General features: G+C 46.0%; 1 protein-coding gene across 3 annotated transcripts in view; it reads right to left on the bottom strand.

Moving 5' to 3' along the window:
- The window catches only part of ggt7 (gamma-glutamyltransferase 7), a 59,795-nt gene that overhangs the window by 15,031 nt on the left and 23,769 nt on the right, over positions 1–20,995 (bottom strand). For all 3 annotated transcript variants that reach the window (XM_080204680.1, XM_080204681.1, XM_080204683.1), the window contains exons 3-10: positions 19,655–19,806; positions 17,674–17,791; positions 16,328–16,395; positions 12,434–12,507; positions 9,440–9,633; positions 8,455–8,542; positions 3,693–3,820; positions 1,983–2,071 (exon numbers count right to left, since the gene is read on the bottom strand). In XM_080204680.1, the coding sequence (XP_080060806.1) occupies positions 1,983–2,071; positions 3,693–3,820; positions 8,455–8,542; positions 9,440–9,633; positions 12,434–12,507; positions 16,328–16,395; positions 17,674–17,791; positions 19,655–19,806 (911 nt within the window). The remainder of the gene's footprint in view (positions 1–1,982; positions 2,072–3,692; positions 3,821–8,454; positions 8,543–9,439; positions 9,634–12,433; positions 12,508–16,327; positions 16,396–17,673; positions 17,792–19,654; positions 19,807–20,995) is intronic.

Below are 20,995 nucleotides of genomic sequence, written 5' to 3' on the forward strand. Positions count from 1 at the left end.
AGAAATAGATGGGTTGGCAAGCTGATTCTGATTGGACAAGGTATTGCCATGGAGAAACCAATAAGGAAATACTCAGAGGGTGGTGGGAATCTGGAATGCATTACCTGGGAAGGTAGTGGAGGCTTTGAGAAAATACTCAATTGAGCCCTTGTGATATCATAACAATCAGGAATATGGGACAAGTGCAGGAAAATGGGATTAGCACGCCTTTAGTGGGAGTTATTGTTAGTGCAGACTTGGTGGGGCAAAGGGCTTTTTTTGGAACTATATGCCTCTATGACTCTACAGGCTGGTATAATGTAACCAATGATTATTTTTTATCATGATCCTATAATAATCGATAGATTTTTTAATTCCAAAGATTAAAAGTACGTTTTCCAAAGGTGGATTGGTCATGCTAAACTGCCCCTTAGTGTCAGGGGACCAATCAGGGTAAATGCATGGGGTGATGGGGATAGGGCCTGGGTGGGAATGTTGTCGATGCAGACTCGATGGGCCGAATGGCCTCTTTCTGCACAGTAGGATTCTATAACAAAATTGGATTCTGTTATACGTAACCAATGGTAACATGCTGTGAGGGTCAGCTGACCCAGTATAAATAGTAAGCAGATGGGGATTGTGGGGAGGACATGACCTGAGTGTTGGGGTAATGAAGTTTCTTCATTAAATCTTTTTCTTTCATTTACTTCGTGGAGTTAGTTATTTTGTTGCTTGCAACCGGAGTATCCTTCCTGCCCGAAGAACACAGACCACCCAAGCTTCTGGATGATAAAGGCCAAGCTTTTAATATATTCCTTTTGTTTGCAGTGAATGGGTCCCTGTATACGAATATATTTCACTTCTAGCAAGCGTCAATCAGCCACATTACGAGGTTTATCGATGATCTTAAATTGGTTGTTAGTGTAGCTATTGGCATTCACAGGATTATTCAGCAAGTGCTTCCCAATCACAGAATAATATCTAACAGTAAATGTTTTGGGTTGTGTAAGCCTGGGCTGGTGGTGTAAGGTCTATATGGTGCTGATAATGACAATTGAGAGAACACGCTGTTTGATTTGATCAGCTGATCAATGGGGGTAATATCCTACACAATAAATAATACCTTGAAAATGGACACTTCATACAAGTTATAGGTGGCATGGTGGCACAGTGGTTAGCGCTGTTGCTTCACAGCACCAGAGACCCGGGTTCGATTCCCGACTTGGGTCACCATCTGTGTGGAGTTTGCACATTCTCCCTGCATCTGCGAGAGTATCCTCTGGATTCTTCCCACAGTGCAAAGTCTTGTGAGTTGATTGGCCATGCTAAATTGACCCTTTGGGCCTGATTTTACCATTTTAATTCTAAGTGCTAATTCACATCCCACTTGGAAATCTGTTCCTAGGCGCCCCCATGAGCACTTAGCCTGAAAAAAGAAATCACGAGTCTGAATTGCGCTGTGGGCGGGGCTTAGCGCAGCCGAAATAATCGGAGCTCTGAGCTGCGCATGTGCGGATAGAAAAAAAATGAAAATCACGCTCCTGTCACATCACTCCCGGGCTGCAAAAAGCGGATAAAGCAGCCTGGGAACGATGACCCCCGCAGACATCGCCCCCATCCCCACAGCATAACTTTCCCCCTTATCCACCCACCCCCTCCTCTACCCAGACCGATTGCAACCCTCTGCCTACTTTCCCCCCCACCGATCACTCGCAGAGTGACAGCGGACCCCGCCTGCTCCCCGCCCCGACCCCACCACACCCCCCCACCCCCCCACAACCACCAGAGCAGCTGGGTGGGATTGTGGCCAGTGCAGACTCGATGGGCTGAATGGCCACCTTCTGCACTGTTAAAAAAAAACGCTGTCAGGTTTTAGACACCTCATCACCAATATGCAGCTTTGAAATTAAGAAAACAAAATGCACAAAATGGTGGTTCCAAGCCTTAAAAATATTTGAAATGTTCTTTCAGAAACAGCCAGCAAAGAAAATGAAATCACTCACCTGATCATCTGCTCAGTTGCCTGAGTAATAGTGGAATTAAAGAAGGGGTCACCTAGACCACTCGCCAAGGCTAAGGCAATTTTCAGCGACTGTGGAAAAGGGAATTGAAGAGTTAGCAGCATCCACACAGAATGCAAAATAAGCCTTCACTTTGAGACGTGGGAGCTCCCTGGATTGTCAACAGGGTGTGCCATGGAGCAGGAAGGTATGCACCAATAGCACAAATCTTCAGCTCCCCCCAGACCCCACTTCACCATTCCCAATCATTATCTCAGACACAACATCATTATCTGGGGCGGCATGGTGGCACAGTGGCCAGCACTGCTGCCTCACAGCGCCAGGGACCCGGGTTCGATTCTCAGCTTGGGTCACTGTCTGTGTGGAGTTTGCACATTCTCCCTGTGTCTATGTGGGTTTCCTCCGGTTCCTCCTACACTCCAAAGATGTGCAGGTTAGGTTCGGCTATGCTAAATTGATCCTAGTTTTATGGGGGATCAGCAGGGTAAATATGTGGGGTTAGGGGCATAGGATGAGATTGTTATTGGGGCAGACTCGATGGGCTGAATGACCTCCTTCTATACTGTCGGGATTCTATGAAACACACTTGCTTCTGGAGCATTCCCTTCAACTTTCTCTGCCTTGCCATCCCTCCACAATCGGCTGGTTCTTAAAAGGGAGGCGATAGCCTAGTGGTATTATCGTTAGGAAACTCAGCTAACGTTCTGGGGACCCGGGTTCGAATCCCGCCACGGAACTGAATTCAATGAAAATGATCTAGAATTAAGAATCCACTGATGACCATGAAACCATTGTCAACTGTTGGGAAAACCCATCTGTTTCACTAATGCCCTTTCAGAGAAGGAAATCTGCTCTTCTCACTTGGTCTGGTCGCCAGAGCCAGGACCACAGCAATCTGGTTGACTCTCAACTGTTCTCCAGCAACCTGGCAGAGGCAATAAATGCTGGCCAGCCAGTGATGTGAATTAATTTAAAAAAATTTTTCCCTTCAACAGCAGCTTTCAGACATTCCCACAAATTCAATTTCCTCCTAGTTTGCTGTCCATTTTTTATATTTTCTGCCCAATCCAGGATTCAGGGACATTGGCAATAATTCGCCTGAATCTCCCCCTCTCCAAGGACCTGGGTCAGGCATGGCTCCTGATGGTAACCGTCACTGGTATTAGCCTTATATTAAGACTGCAATGGAGTTACTGTGAAAATCCCCTAGTCACCACGCTCCGCTGCCTGTTTGGGTACACTGAGGGAGAATTTAACACGGCCAATGCACCTAACCGGCACGTCTTTGGACGGTGGGAGGAAACCGGAGCACCCAGTGGAAACCCACGCAGACATGGGGAGAATGTGCAAACTCCGCACAGACAGTGACCCAAGCCGGGAATCGAACCCGGGTCCCTGGAGCTGTGAGGGAGCAGTGCTAACCACAGTGCCGCCCACCTTACCCGATAAAAGACAGAAATCAAGATCAAAAAAGTATATTTCCAATTTAATTTTGAAAATATTTTTTGCACACCCTGTTAAGTTAAATCCCCATGTGTATTATAACACAGTCGTAATCTTTGTTCATTTTTGACTGATGAACAGGTGTCTTCCTTATCTTTCAGAAATGTTACAAACCTGCTTAAAAACTGAAATGTTCACTCCCAAATTAGTTGGATTAGTAATACTGTACCACGCCTCTACAACTCCTACCTCAGTGAGGAAGTGATAAGTCAGATTCCTGGTGGCCTGGGCTGTTACGTTAAATCCCTCCAAAATGTTGAGGGCAGCAACGAGCGCGGGTCCCACATGTGGGGGCGGAGCAGTGAGCACAAAGTGACCTGAAAGAAAGCAGAAAGTTTGAAATGTAGTTTTCAGTTTTAAAAAAAGACTTTCATTTACATAGCGCCTTTCACAACCACCAGATCCAGCCAATGAAACACACTGTTGTAACACTGGAAACGCGGCAGCCATTTCGTACATATGTGATAGTGACCAAAAAATTGGACTTTGCTTTGTGTGATGTTGATTGAAGGGTAAATATTGGCCAGGACTGCAGCAGTAACTCGCCCGCTCTTTTCCAAATTAGTACCACGGGGTCTTTTACATCCACCCAGGAAAGGAGGTGGGGCTTTGGTTTGATGTCTCATCTTAAAGAGTGCACCTTTGACAATGCAGAGCTCCCTCGGTACTGCACTAGACTTTCGGGCATAAATCTTGGAGCGGAACTTAGAACCTTGTGACTCAGGGACGAGTGTGCTGCCAACTTAGCCACAGCCGACTCCCACCTTGGGGTGAGCCAGGATGAAGGGTGAGCGACTTCCTAAAGAAAGTCTATGAGCCGACAAGGTTTGATTGCCTTCTCCTGTCCAACCCCTTTGGCAGGAAACACACAGGCCAGTTAGCAATTGTGGTGAAATTTGGCAAGCTGATAATTCAGAATTAAGAAGTGAGAGAGGGACAAGTGTATCAAGTGATTCAAAGAATGAAAAACAGACACCACAAAAATAAAGCTTTGCAGGGTGGTTGTTAGATGACCTCTCATCTTCTCTTTCTTGCAATGAAAGCATTGGGAGGGCTGCCCACTAAAAATTGTAGGAAAGAAATTGCTTTCCTACACTTTTAGTAGGTAGTCCTCACAATGCACATATAGCATTTCGCACAAATTCAGGACATCCCAAAATGCTTTACATTCCCTTAATGTAGTCATAGAATCCATACAGTGCAAAAGGAGGCCATTTGGCCCATCATGTCTGCACTGATCACAATCCCAACCAGGCCCTATTTCCATAACGCCACATATTTACCCTGCTAATCCCTCTGACATTTGGGGCAATTTACCATGGCCAATCCACCTCACCTGCACATCTTTCGGACTGTGGGAGGGAGGCGGAGCACCTGGAGGAAACCCACAGAGACACGGGGAGAATGTGCAGACTCTGCACAGACAGTGACCCAAACCGGGAATTGAACCCAGAGTCCCTGGCACTGTGAGGCAGCAGTGCTAACTGCTGTGCCATTGTGCAGTCACTGTTATAATGCAGGATTCAGTTTTGATGAAGGCAAAAAGAGGAAGTGGTGTTTGACGAGGATATGACTCTTTTTCAAATCTTCTCATCGGGTTGCTGGCAACCAGCTAAAATTCTCGGTTCCACCAATACTGTCCTCTTAAACTACCCTCCCCTCCCCTCACCTTCAATAATAAGTGCCAGGAGATCATGGGCTTGTTTGACACAAGACTATGCAGTCAGACTATCTACTAAGTCACAAGGTTCTAGGTTCAAATTCTGCTCCAAGGCTTATGCCAGTTGTTACCCACACCCAGCACATTGGGCAAATTGGCCCAATCTTCCCAGCTGCCCGACCTGAGAACTCAAATCTTCCTCACAATTCTGTTCCATCTGCTGCCTTGTCTCACTGAGTTTATCCTGCCCATAAGACTCAATTCTATTCCAGCCAAGCTACAGAACTTGCCTCCTTGTGCCTGATGTTAGCCGACATTGTTAATGGTTCCTACCCTCACCACCTTTCAATCTGATTTCATCATCCCGCTTCTCAAATTTCCCACCTTTGACCCCCCCCCTCTGTCCTTGGAAACTGCCGCCTAATCTCCAAACTCCCCTTCCTCTCCAAGGATATAAACTGAATGTTGAAAGAGGCAGTTCATTCAGCTGCACAATAATCTGTTTCCAATTCTCCTGCAGGTGTACAGATAATTAATTAAAATGAACACCATGCACATATTCGGTCTGACTGGAACATAGTATCATGTCCCCATTGCCCGTTCGAGTGGAAGATCTCAGAACCTTCATATCTGTCAGTTCACATCTCGCAGAGAGAGGGATGGGCCTAAATCTGTGCCGAAACTTTCTGGAACTCATTGCTTGAATCCTTCCAACCCAGCTTCCTGCCTTCCTATAATACCGAAATAATCCTAACGTAATCCACTAATGACATTCGTTTTGACTTTGTGGTTATCTATTCCTTCCCTTTCTTCGATACAACTGTCCACACCACCCTCCTCCATCACCTTTCTGCTCAGTGGCTTTCACCTTGCTTGATTCCTCTCATCAAATGATAGCCAGAGAATCACTTGCGCGGGCTTCCTTCATGCCATCGCCCAAGGCTCTGTCCTTGGCCCCTTCTGCTTCTCAGCTAAGTGTTACTCCACGTTGAGATCATCCAGAAAAAAAAATCATCATCAGCTTCCACAAGGACACTGATAACACTCAGCTCCATCTCTCCACTACCTCACTGGACCCCTTCACTATCCCTGATCTGTCAGACTGATGGTCCAATACCCAATAGTGTAAGTTTACTTATTAGTGCCACAGGTAGGCTTATGTTAACACTGCAATGAAGTTACTGTGAAAATCTGAGTGACACGGTGGCACAATGGTTAGCACCCCACTGCATCACAGTGTCAGGAACCCAGGTTCAATTTCTAGCTTGAGTCACGGAGGAGTCTGCACATTCTCCCCGTGTCTGCTTAGGTTCCTTCCACATGCTCCGGTTTCCTCCTACAGTTCAAAGATGTGTGGATTAGGTGGATTGGCCATGACAAATTGCCCCTTAGTGTCAGGGGTGCTAGCTAGGGTAAATACATGGGATTATGGGAATAGGGCCTGAGCGGGACTGTGGTCGATGCAGACTCAATGGGCTGAATGGCCTCCTTCCGCACTGCAGGGATTTTATGAGACGAGCAGAAATTTCCTTTAACGCAATGTCGAAATCACTGAAACAAATATTTTGGTCCCCTCAGATTGCAAACTCAGATGCCGGGTCACCATTTCCATACTTGGCAACTGTTTAACCCGAACCAGATGGGCCACAATCTTGGGTGTTTTATTTGATTTTCTTTCTGCCGATACACCTCCTTTCCTTACACAGCCACACCTTTACCACCTCTAGGCTGGACTATTAGAATGCTCTCACGAACATCCACAATAAATTTACCCTCATCTAAAACTCTTGCCCATATCTTATGGTGCTCAAAGTCCTAACCCTTTCACTCTTACCAATTCCGGCTTCCATCCATCAATGCCCCAAATGCAAAATCCTCATCCTTGTTTTCCAATCTCTCTATACTCTCAGCCCTCCCAATCTCTGCAACCATTCTCTAGCCCTACAAGTTGTCGCCTTCTCAAGGGCAATTAGGGATGAGCAATAAATCCTGGCTTAACCATTGGCACCCACATCATGTGAAAGAATAAATAAGTTCTCTGCACTCCTCTGGTTCTGGTCTCCCAATTTTAATTTCTCCTTTCCTTTCTCAAGTTGATCCTTCTCAGCTGCTTCTTTGGCCAAGTTTTTGGTCATCTGTTCTGATGTTTCCTTCAGTGGTTTAGGTGACACTGATATTGCTAATTTAATGCCTTGGAGCATTTTGCTACGTTAAGTATTACGAAAAGTAAGAATTAGCTTGTTGTTGTTGAACAGGGAGGCAGTGTTTCAGCTGTGTCAGCTGTAATATGGCATCTCAGGAATGCAGCACTCCCTCGGTTCAGTACGAGTGTCAGCCAAGACTACATGTTCAAGTCCTAGACCAGATCTTGAACTAACAACCTCAGAAGTGTTGGTGTTAACACCGAAACTAATACCATACCATCTTAAGAAATCTGATCACAAACCTCGCATAATTTGGATAAATGTGAGGTTATTCACTTTGGAAGCAAAAAACAAGGAGGCAGATTACTACCTGAATGGCTGTAAATTGGGAGAGGGGAGTGTGCAGAGGGACCCGGGTGTCCTTGTGCACCAGTCACTAAAGGTGCAGCAGGAAGAAAGTAAATGGCACGTTGGCCTTCGTTGCAAGAGGTTTCGAGCACAGGAGCAGAGATGTGTTGTTGCTACTATACAGGGCCTTGGTGAGGCCACACCTAGAGTATTGTGCGCAGTTTTGGTCTCTTTTTCTGAGGAAGAAGGTTCTTGATCTCAAGGGAACGCAGTATAAGGCTGATTCCAGGGATTGTGGGACTTCAACTAGAGATCAGACGAATGAGGCTGGGACCTCATAGAGACTTATAAAATTCTAACAGGACTAGAGAGGATAGTTGCAGGAAGGATGTTCCCAATGGTGGGGGTGTCCAGAACTAGGGATCACAGTCTGAAGATACAGGGTAGACCATTTAGGATGGAGATGAGGAGACATTTCTTCACCCAAAGAGCGGTGAGCCTTTGGAATTCATTACCACAGGAAGTCATAGACGGCAAAACATTGAATATATTCAAGGGGCAGCTGCATGTAGCATTTGGGGCAAATGGGATTGAAGGTTATGGGGAGAAAGCAGGATTAGGCTATTGAGATGGATGATCAGCCATGATTGCGATGAATGGCAGAGCAGGCTCAAAGGGCTGAATGGCCTCATCCTGCTCCTATCTTCTATATTTCTATATACAGAGATAAGAAACTCCTGAACTGGAGGTTCAGGTTTAATTAGCCCCTCCCAATCTACGAACAGAGATCAATTCAGACCGTGGTATGATCCTTCAATGGGCTTCTCAATAATCACGCTGTAATTGGCAAAATCCTCCACGGAGAGTACTCCACCTTTACTCCGAACCTAAAGAGAAACAGGGATAGAGACAGTCAGTCCTTGTACAACAGCAAGTCAACATTCCTGGCATGGACATCTATTCTACATACTGAATCCTGAAGAGGGAATACCATAACTACTTCACCAATTAGTGCTAGGATACAGATAACACTGAGACCAGATTTACTAGGATGTTATTGGGATTTGATGGTTTGAGTCATAAGGAGAGGCTGGATAGACTGGGACTTTTTCCCCCTGGATGGTGGGAGGTTTAGGGATCATCTTACAGAGGTTTATAAAATAGTGAGGGGCATAGATCAGCTAGATAGTCAATATCTTTTCCCAAAGGTAGGGGAGTCTAAAACTAGAGGGCATAAGTTTAAGGTGAGAGGGAAGAGATACAAAATGGTTCAGAGGGGCATTTTCTTCACACAGAGGGTGGTGAGTGTCTGGAATGAGTTGCCAGAGGTGGTAGTAGTAGAGGCAGATACAATTTTGTCTTTTAAAAAGCATTTAGACAGTTACAAGGGTAAAATGGGTATAGAGAGATCTGGGCCAAATGTGGGCAATTGGGACTGACTTAGTGCTTAAAAAAATGGGTGACATGGACATATTGGGCTGAAGGGTCTGTTTCTATGCTGTAAACTTCTATGACTCTATGAGTTGGCCACATTGTTTATCCAATAGACAGACACAATGCTGCGGATCAATGTTGAAGCTGTGCGTATATTACACTATTGCTGCAGCCTGTAGGAATCTACTCTGTAGGAATCCCACATCACAATATGCTCCAAGTAGTTATGTGTTTATCCAGTTGTTGACCGCTTTACAAAGATCAAACAAGTCTACATTTTAGTTGCTACTATAAACAATCGAGAGGCCCTGGAGCTTGAAAAGTTGATGATGACAGAAATAACTCTTCACCTCAGAAGCCATCTCCTCTGTGACGTTTCCACTGTAAAACGCTGAGACACCCTCAGAGCCAACTGCATTGAAAATGGCCGCCAGATCCAAACGTTTCATGAAAGCTCCTGGATGTAATGGCTGCCCTTGTGGCAGGAAGGTCTCACGGAACGTATCCGACATATTTTTGTCTTTAACTTGATCAATTGCTTTAGCTGGAAGAATGGAAGCCAAATAAAAAGTTAGTAATTAAGTCAGATCAACAAAAGATCATGATTCACCTAAAAATATTTCCAGAGAAAAAAATATTGAATTACTTTGATTCGCTTTATTATTGTCACATGTATTAACATTCAGCGAAAAGTATTGTTTCTTGCGCACTATACAGACAAAACATACCGTTCATAGAGAAGGAAACAAGAGAGTGCAGAATGTAGTGTTACAGTCATAGCTAGGGTGTAGAGAAAGATCAAGTTAGTGCGAGGTAGGTCCATTCAAAAGTCTGATGGCAGCAGGGAAGAAGCTGTTCTTGTGTCGGTTGGTCCATGACCTCAGACTTCTGCATTTTTTTTTCGATGGAAGAAGGTAGAAGAGACAATGTCCAGGGTGCGTGGGGTCCTTAATTATGCTTATAATTATATTTAATGAACTGTGTACTGATATTTTAATTACTCTTATTACTGGCTACCTGGGAATGCACTAAAATCAAATTGCAGAGGTCTCTTAATTGACCTACAAAGCAACATTTGACTCCAAGAGATTTTCCTTTTGTACATCTCACCTCAATACCATGTTCTCTCCCCATCTCATTCTCCCAAAACACTTGTTCTGTCTCGCTCAGTAGCAGAAGGTTAGTAAGTATAAAAACAATACAACTTGTATGAGATAAACTATTCCCTCCTGCCTGAGTCCATCCCTCCCTTCCCAATCCATCTCTCAGAGACTCCCCTAAATCCATCCTCAAGACCAACATGCTCAGAGTTCTCCGGCTAGCTTGCTGAGTTCTCTGATTCCACCTTTTTCTTCACAGCAGATCTCCAAAATCAGCTTCCTGCCTGAAGTCTTCAAGACCACCCCTCTCTGCAAGGATGACTAGATCTTCAAAATGTCATTGTCTGTTCCACATATCTGTCCTTGTAACCATTGCATCCGTCCACAGAATTCCCAAGCAAGTGCTTATCAGAGGAGGTATAGATCAGCTGTAACCATTACCTACACACCTACTGGAACCTTGTCAAACACCCAAGATGATTAACATGGCCATCTTTGCCTCTAAGAAGCCTCACAACACCAGGTTAAAGTCCACCAGGTTTATTTGGAATCGCGAGCTTTCGGAGCACTGCTCCTTCATCAGATGAGCGCTCCGAAAGCTCGTGATTCCAAATAAACCTGTTGGACTTTGGCCTGGTGTTGTGAGGCTTTGTATTGTGCCCACCCCAGTCCAATGCCGGCATCTCCACATCAAGATGACATCTCCTCAAAATAGTCAAGTGCTTATGTGAAGCTAACTGAATATAAGAACATAAGAAATAGGAGCAGGAGTAGGCCATCTAGCCCTTCGAGCCTGCCCCGCCATTCAATAAGATCATGGCTGATCTGTCGTGGCTCAGTTCCACATTCCCGCCCTCTCCCCATAACCCTTAATCCCCTTGCCTATCAAAAACCTATCAACCCGCGTCTTAAATATATTTAGCGAGGCAGCCTCCACCACTTCAACGGGCAGAGAATTCCAGAGATTCACCACCCTTTGAGTGAAGAAGTTCCTCCTCAACTCCGTTCTAAACTGTCCCCCCCGCCTTATCTTGAGGCTGTGCCCTCTAGTCCTACTGTCCTTTCTGAGCTGGAAGATCCTCTCCACCTCTAAACTATCCATCCCATTCATCATCTTATATGTCTCAATGAGATCTCCCCTCATTCTTCTAAACTCCAACGAGTACAAGCCTAGTTTATTCGGCCTCTCCGCATAGTACAACCCCCTCAGCTCCGGTATCAGCCTAGTAAACCTCCTCTGCACTCCCTCCAAGGCCAAAATATCCTTGCGTAAGTGCGGCGACCAAAACTGCACACAGTACTCCAGCTGCGGCCTCACCAGTGTCCTGTACAGTTGCAGCAAGACCTCCCTACTTTTATATTCTATCCCCCTTGCTATAAAGGCCAGCATCCCATTTGCCTTCCTGACCACCTGCTGCACCTGCAGGCTGGGCTTTTGCGACTCATGCACAAGGACCCCGAGGTCCCTCTGCACCGTTGCATGCTGCAGTTTTTCGCTATGTAAGTAATAGTCCTTCCTACCAATATTCTTACCAAAGTGGGCAACTTCACACTTGCTAACATTAAATTCCATTTGCCAGTTCCTGGCCCATTCGCCCAGCCTATCTAGATCCCTCTGCAGACTTTCCACACCCTCCGCACAATTTGCCGTTCCACCAATCTTGGTGTCATCAGCAAATTTCGACACCATGCACTCGGTTCCCTCCTCCAGATCATCTATATAAATGGTAAACAGCTGAGGCCCCAGCACCGATCCCTGGGACACTCCACTAGTCACCAACCACCAATCCGAATAGTCCCCATTGACCCCTACTCTCTGCCTCCTATTTGACAGCCAATCCCCTATCCACGCTAACACCCTACCCCCAACTCCATGCCCCCTGACCTTCTGTAATAACCTCTTGTGCGGCACCTTATCAAACGCCTTCTGAAAATCAAGAAACACCTCATCCACCAGCTCTCCTCTATCCACCGCCCTAGACACATCCTCATAGAACTCCAGTTCCACACACACAAGATTCTCTGCTCTCCAACAACATCACTCTTTCAGAAGTGTCCTCACGCACTTTGTATCTCCTGGATCAACTCTAACCTTTCCAAATCCCATTTGAACACTTGAGATTCATTCAATGCCTTTTTTAATCACTAAGATCCTGGTCTTGAAGAGAGGAATCGTGGTGCCTCTAAGGCAGCAGCATGCTTGCATTGGATTTCACATTTTAGGAAAAAAGTCATTGAACTTACCAAGTTCTTGTGTAACATTGAAACCTTCTTGTGCAACCTTCGCTGCTGCAGCCATTAACTCAGACCAGGAGATTCTGGAAAAATGATAAAACAACAGGAAAAAAAATCTCAGGACAGTCTTGAGTAGCTCATGCACTTCCTGTTCAGAAGCCTTGGTTGGAGCGCCCTGCCCACCGTTGATGCCGGGAGGGTCTTCCAGTCCCACCAATGGCGCACCCGTGCCTTGGGTTTCACATCAGTGAGGTTTGCACAAAACGGGAAACCCTGTTGACAACAGCAGATCCCACCACTGGCTGCCTCCACTGCGAAACGTATGGCGGGTTGCTTGGAAAATCCCATTCCTTGCTTCCCGATGCCTCAATGGCCCTGTCTATATTCCCCATTCAACTTTCATATGTAAACAGTCACAATATGGCTGTTCCCTGTGGATTGAGTTCCAGAAGGCTACCTCCTACATGCATCACTATCTTCCATGTATGAAAAGCTTTTGCTAACCAATGATCTTTCTAACCAAGGGTATCAAGGAATATGGAGTTGGGTCACAAAACAGTCAGAATCTCATTAAATTGTTATACAGACACAAAGGGCCTAAATGTAGTATAAGAGTCTTGCACAGAAAAAGTTAACGTGGAACTGAGTACAGCACCGCACACACTGTGATGCAACAGAATACACGACTCGCAGCTAGAGGTCAGTGTGGTGCTAGACAGAGCTGTGTGTAGCAACGAGCATGGAGACAGCTCTTGCTTGGGGCGGCACGGTAGCACAGTGGTTAGCACTGCTGCTTCACAGCTCCAGGGACCTGGGTTCGATTCCCGGCTTGGGTCACTGTCTGTGTGGAGTTTGCACATTCTCCTCGTGTCTGTGTGGGTTTCCTCCGGGTGCTCCAGTTTCCTCCCACAGTCCAAAGATGTGTGGGTTAGGTTGATTGGCCGTGCTAAAAATTGCCCCTTCGAGTCCTGAAATGTGTAGGTTAGAGAGATTAGTGGATAAATAAGTAGGGATATGGGATAAGGCCTGGGTGGGATTGTGGTTGGTGCAGACTCGATGGGCCAAATGGCCTCTTTCTGCACTGTAAGGTTTCTATGATTCTATGGACCTTTATTGTATCTATGTATGTAGCTTCTTGTGCTTAATAAACACTTACTGTAAGGTACCTAAGACTATGAACACTTCAATAAGACCTATCAAAGTACACCCAGTATCTTACGATAGCCTCCTCCTTTCCCTCGAACTTGGAATAATACCGCGGGCAATTTAATAGTACCATACAAAACCACAGATTTTTCACAGATGATCAACCATATTATATAAGCATTCATTTAATTATGTTCCGTAATTACGCAAAAGTCAGATTCTATACTACATTGAAATGGAGCTTTAGCTGAAGTTGTTTGACCGCTTATTGATAGTACTTCTGTTTTATTGGCATACAGTACGTTCGCAAACTCGTTTTTCAACTGTCTAATTCCAATTTTCTAAACCCTTTTCCATTCCTAAGGGGAAGAAAACAAGTCATTCCCTTTTACCTTGTTGAGTCAGATTTGGTTTCTAAAATTCATTTAGTAGCGTCACAAGCAGGCTTACATTGACACTGCAATGAAGTTACTGTGAAAATTGCCGCACTCCGGCGCCTGTTCAGGAAAATTTAGCCTGGCCAATGCATCTAAGCAGCACACCTTTACTGATCACTAAGTCTACCCCATTTTGTGCCTCTTTCAGATTGTAGGAGGAAACCCACACAGACATGGGGGGCACATGCAGATTCCTCACACACGGTGACCCCAGCTGGGAAGCGAACCCGGGTCCCTGGCGCTGGATTATTTCACACACTTTGTAACCCTTGTTACAAGGTTGGGTAAAATGAATTCACAAGGGAAATATGGCCTCGCTCTCTCTCTCTCTCTCTCTCGAGTTGTTTTCCTGTTTCACTGTCCCACAACACTACGGTTTTCTCAGTTGAGGTTGAAAACCTGCTTTTATTTTTCCTCTCTGAGACTAGATGACGTTTTTGTGGGCAGTCAAATCTCAGTTCCTGTTGGGTACGAGCCCAGATCGCAAAAAAAAAGTGGCTTAAGATTTGGCAAAATTGTGATTTCAAATCAAGAATAACGGTTGACGGGTGAAATGTAGTTCAGTGAGTCCTTCCAAGAATAGCATTAAGAGGAATTCCTGGAACGAACCATTGGAGATTTGGGCCGGAATTTGACTGGCACACCCTCCCCAGAATCGGGAATGGGCAGGGCTCGTAGAATGGCATTTTCCATTGGCCCCGAACAGGATCTTACAAGCCTCACCGTGTGTGAGGAATCTGCATGTGCCCCCCATGTCTGTGTGGGTTTCCTCCGGGTGCTCCGGTTTCCTCCCACAATCTGAAAATGGGGTAGACTTAGTAATTAGTAAAGGTGTGCTGCTTAGATGCATTGGCCATGCTAAATTTTCCCTCAGTGTACCCAAACAGGAGCCGGAGTGCGGCAATTTTCACAGTAACTTCATTGCAGTGTCAAGGTAAGCCTGCTTGTGACGCTAATAAAAATTCCTGTATCGGACTGGGAGAGCTGGATGATCTTTCCATATTCCACATTTCCACTTGCTCTTGCACTCGATGGAATGTGGATGCCATATTGGAAAAATATCCAAACTTAACCCTGATGTAGCTAATCCTTTACGTTTCGCAAATCACCTGGGCAATAATTTCAGCTGACATTCTTTTCTTTGAACTTTATTTATTAGTGTCAGCGTGGTGGCACTGCTGCTTTAAAGCGCCAGAGTCCCGGCTCGGGGTCACTGTTTGTGCAGAGTCTGCACAATCTCGCCATGTCTGTGTGGGTTTCCTCCCACACTCCAAAGATGTGCAGGTTGGGTGGATTGACCATGCTAAATTGCCCCTTAATGTCAGGAGGAACTAGCTTGGGTAAATACATGGGGATAGGATCCAGGTGGGATTACGGTTGGGGCAGACTTGACGGGCCAAATGGCCTCCTTCTGCAGTGTAGGGATTCTATGATTCCCATAAATGTCACAAGTACCTAACCGGCACATCTTTTGGACTGTGGGAGAAAACTGGAGCACCCGGAGGAAACTCACGCAGACACAGGGAGAATGCGCATACTCCGCACAGACAGTGACCCAAGACAGGAATCAAACCCGAGTCCCTGGCGCTGTGAGGCAGTAGTGCTAACCACTGTGCCACCAATCTCTCATCTCACTTTAAATTTAAAAAAATTTATTCCATCCTTTAAGTCACAAAGCCAGTGCACAGAGTGGACTGGGCAAACTTGAATCCATTCCTTTTTTGCTCTAAAAACCAAATTCAAATTCCAATTGAATTGGGGCAGCATGTTGGCACAGTGGTTCGCACTGCTGCCTCACAGTGCCAGAGAACCGGGTTCGATTCCCGGCTTGGGTCACTGTCTGTGTGGAGTCTGCACATTCTCCCCGTGTCTGCGTGGGTTTCCTCCGGGTGCTCCGGTTTCCTCCCTCGGTCCGAAAGCCATGCGTGTTAGGTGCATTAGCCCGAACAAGAAGTGGAGTGTGGCGACTAGGGGAATTTTACAGTAACTTCACTGCAATGTTAATGCAAGCCTTACTCATGACTAATCAATGAGTAAACTCATAGCTGCCATGTTGGAACAAGGTGCCAGGGTTCTACACCTTAACCAAAATAATTAGTATTCAGATTCAGTCAGACGCAACCGATCAAACTTGGATGTGACTTTTTAAACCAATGCTTATTTTCCATGCTGTATTGAGCTTTGGAACAAGATGTCAGAGTTCCTCATCTAACCAAACTAATTAAGAGGAACCAAGTGTTTGGAAACAATTCAAACAAACATTGATGTGGTCGTGGAACAGAAATCTCTATCACTAAATGTTGTCTGGTATGATGTTTACCTGCCATAGAGTTGGTGGGCCTGGTGCAATCCTTGTAACATACCTGGGACAGCTACCAAGAGACCAGGCTGCATAGAGAAAGAAAGAAGACATCACCTACGTATACTGGAGAACTGTTAAGACTAACCCTTTGTCCAGGATTTTATTCAGAAAATGTTCAATTTTCTTCAAAAAATATTGTCCTCTTTAAATGAAGAGCAGGGCACTAATCTCCTCAGACATCGCCGTGGCTGCTACCAACAACTCTCGCAGGCTGTCCCACCGCGGGTGAGGCTTCAGGAAGAGAAGAGTCCATCTGGTCAATGGTTTCCACAGGTAGCCCCAGTAAAGAAATTGGAACATTTTCCCTCCCCCATATAGGGCAAAAGCCCAAAGGTAAATGGCAAACAAAATGGTAATTTAAACTCCAGACTCCTAATTCAAAGTCAAAATTTTGGATAGGCAGCAACCAAGTTATCCTGGAGTTTCAAATCCAACATCAGACCTTCAGGTGATCTCCTGAAGACTCGAGTTCATTTGTAAAGGCATAAAAAGTTGCAATAAAAATATGAAGTGATATTATAGAAACATAGAAGATAGGAGCAGGAGGAGGCCATTTGGCCCTTCCAGCCTGCTCCGCCATTCATTATGATCGCGGCCAATCAACCAACTCAATAGCCTAATCCTGCTTTCACCCCACAACCTTTGATCCCATTTGCCCCAAGTGCTATAACCAGCCGCCTTTGAATACATTCAATGTTTTGGCAGCAACTACTTCCTGTGGTAATGAATTCCACAAGCTCACCACTCTTTGGGTGAAGAAATGTCTCCTCACCTCCATCCTAAATGGTCTACCCCGAATCCTCAGACTGTGACCCTTGGTTCTGGACTCCCCCACCATCAGGAATATCCTCCCTGCATCTACCCTGTCTAGTCCTGTTAGAATTTTATAAGTCTCTATGAGATCCCCCGTCATTCGTCTGAACTCCAGCGAAAGCAATCCTAACCTAGTCAATCTCTCCTCATACATCAAGAATTCCTTACATGATAATGACCATGGACTGCACTCTCAAGTGAATATAGTTAGATGTGTTTGCAGAAACATTTATCATTTACCTCCAAGCTGTTTTTATTCCCTTCTGTAGACATTGACACATCACGCATCATCTCTTAAAGGGTTAACAGATAGCTTCTCCCTGCCATCTATAAGGCACAAGTCAGCACTTACCAGGATGGGGGCAGCATTAACCATTATCTTTTCACTTACAGTTTGTTTCTATCATCTGTATATCAAAGTTGTAACTGAAGGAACTCTGATCACTCCTCCAATAAACAAACACAAACACGAGGCAAGCAGCAACGCAAACCTTGTCCTCCCAGCTGTGCGCGAACATCTGCTCCTCAATCTCTGCTGGAGCTGTCTCTCGGAAGTCAACGATGAAACTTTCATTCTTCCGGATGTCATGAACTAGCATTACACCACCCCTGGAAAAAAGGAACAACGAGAAAGGGGGCAAATGACCCACATTCAGACACGTGTATATTTTATCCATACGTATCCACCATCCTTTCGCCTAGGGAGGGTGGTGGACAGGGAGGAAACAAGCTATTTCCGGTGAAGTGTCTTCACTTGGCGCACCTTTGCTGAAGGGGAAGAAGCTATTCCTCGAGAGGCAGGTTCTGCCGCAGGAGCTGCTTCCAAGTATCACTGTGGGTTGTTATTTTTGGTCTTGGTGCGTGTTGCCGTAGCCTCTGCTCTGGATGGCAATACACGCTTACCCACAGGAAGAGAATCATAGAACCCCTACAGCGCAGAAAAAGGCCCTTCGGCCCATCGAGTCTGCACCAATCACAAACCCACCCAGGCCCTATCCCCATATCCCTATGTATCTTACCCGCTAATCCCTCTCACCTACGCATCTCAGGACACTAAGGGGCAATTTTTAGCATGGCCAATCAACCTAACCTGCACATAGAACCCTACAGTGCAGAAAGAGGCCCTTCGGCCCATTGAGTCTGCACTGAACACAATCCCACCCAGGCCCTCCCCCTACATCCCCACATTTTATACCCACTAATCTACACATCCCTGGACACTAAGGGGTAATTTCTTAGCACGGCCAATCAACCTAACCCGCACATCTTTGGACTGTGGGAGGAAACCAGAGCACCCAGAGGAAACCCACGCAGACACGAGGAGAATGTGCAAACTCCACACAGACAGTGACCCGAACCGGGAATTGAACCCAGGACCCTGGAGCTGTGAAGCAGCAGTGCTAACCCACTGTGCTACCGTGCCGCCCCACCCTCCTGCTACCCAGACCGATTGTGGGGCCCTTCTCTCCCATTGGACTGTGTTGCCCCTTCAGCAGGTGAGGCTCACCTGATGAAGGGACAGCGCTCCGAAAGCTCGTGCTACCAGATAAACCCGTTGGACTTTAACCTGGTGTTGTGAGACTACTTACTATGCCTACCCCAGTCCAACGCTGGCAACCTCACATCTGTTTGATGAGTGTTATCTATTTATTGGTGTCACAAATAGCTTACATTCACACTACAATGAAGATACTGTGAAAATCGCCTAGTCCCCACACTCCTGCACCTGTCTGGGTACACTAAGGGAGAATTTAGCCTGGCCGATGCACCTAACCAGCACATCTTTGGAATGTGGGAGGAAACCAGAGCACCCGAAGGAAACACATGCAGAGAACATGCAAAATCCACAGAGACAATGACAGTGACCCAAACCAGGAATCGAACCCAGATTCCTGGCGCTGTGAGGCAGCAGTGCTAACCGCTGTGCCAGCGTGCCAAACAAATGTGGGAGCTCAGCCTTTACAGGGACTGCCACATTCGTCCTTTTGTCTTGCCAGGGTGTACCCAGAGAGCGAAGATGAAAACTGTCTCTCCTGAGAGATACTGGCAGACTTGCTGGGGACAGGATGGTATGGCCTCGCTCGAGCCAGACCAGAAACTCCTGCCTGCGGTCAACAGATATTTCTGTTGTCCGCCCCTCGCCCGCTCCGATTTGCGAGGTGGTAGAGTTCTATCAGCTTGAGTTTTTCTGGTGCCCTCCAAACTCATCTCCACGCCAGCACGGAGAGTGACAACAGGGTGCCAACTTCATTGAATTGCGGGCCATTTTTGAACCAATTGGGATTTGGGCTGAGATTTATTTCACTTTTGCGACAACTTGCGTGTCTATAGCATCTTCACTGTGGAAAACATCCAGCTGGCTAAAGAAGGGAAGGGATTCAAAGACAAACGACCCATGGGAAAACAACAATTTTGCGAATAAATAAACATGAATATTTTCATTAGTGACTCTGTAATACCTGCAACACCTACCCTCCAATTCCAGAGCTGTGGGGATGAATTATTCCCAAGCATAATGCGGACACAATTGCTGCATCCACTGAAGAGCCATCGCGATTCAGTATTTCGGTACCAACTGTGGAGCAATGGGCCTCATCTGTAACCACGGCACCTTGGTGAAAGATCTACATGGAACAAGAGGGGAGCACAGAGTCACAGAGGCAAAACTTTCCCAGTTTATGACTTTCTAAAATTCATTTGTGGGACATGGGCATCACTGGCTGGCCAACATTTATTGCCCATTCCTAGTTGCCCTGGGACAGTTGGGAGTCAACCACATTGCTCTGGAGTCACATAAGGACAGCAGACTTCCTTCCCTAAAGGACATTAGTGAATCAGATGATGTTTTTCAACAGTCAACAATGGTTTCATGGTCATCTGTGGATTCTTAATTCCGGATTTTTTTTTATTGAATTCAAATTGCACCGTGGCGGGATTCGAAACCGATTCCTGAGAACTTTAGCTGTGTTTCTCGATTAATAGGCTGGCTATAATACCACAAGGCCATCACCTCCCCCGTTACGCATTCAGTTTCTGAAATATTGCCATCTCTACTTCATTCTCGATGGGAATACAGATTGGGGCACAACGAGTTTTTGGAATCACCCAGTAAAAATCCTGATGTTTTGTTCCGGATCTCCCCAGGAAAATGATGCTCGGCTTAGGGACATTTCCTCTTTCTTAATACGGCAGTGTGTGCCAGGTGTTGAGCACAGTTTTGGGCCCCATACTTAAGGAAGGATGTGCTGGCCTTGGAAAGAGTCCAGAGGAGGTTCACAAGAATGATCCCTGGAATGAAGAGCTTGTCGTATGAGGAACGGTTGAGGACTCTGGGTCTGTAATTGTTGGAACTTAGAAAGATGAGGAGAGATCTTATTGAAACTTCCATACTGCGAGGCCTGGATGGAGTGGGCGTGGAGAGGGTGTTTCCACTCATAGAGAAAACTAGAACCAGAGGGCACAACCTCAGGCTGAAGGGACAATTCTTTAAAACCGAGATGAGGAGGAATTCCTTCAGCCAGAGAGTGGAGAATCTATGGAACTTTGCCGCAGAAGGCTGTGGAGGCCAGGTTATCGAGGGCTTTTAAGACAGAGATAGATAGGGTCTCAGTTAATAAGGGGATCAGGGTTTATGGAGAAAAGGCAGGGGAAGGGGGATGAGAAAAATATCAACCATGATTGAATGACAGAGCAGACGCGATGGGCTGAGTGGTCTAATTCTGCTCCTATGTCTTATGGTCTGGCCAAATCCGTACCTTAATTCCCTGTGAATTAACTTGCACTCTCTTGCATCCCAGTAGATAAACAAATAAA

Source organism: Carcharhinus amblyrhynchos, chromosome 16 (genome assembly GCF_965287045.1).
Source record: "Carcharhinus amblyrhynchos chromosome 16, sCarAmb.v2.hapA, whole genome shotgun sequence".
Classification (NCBI taxonomy): Eukaryota; Metazoa; Chordata; class Chondrichthyes; order Carcharhiniformes; family Carcharhinidae; genus Carcharhinus; species Carcharhinus amblyrhynchos.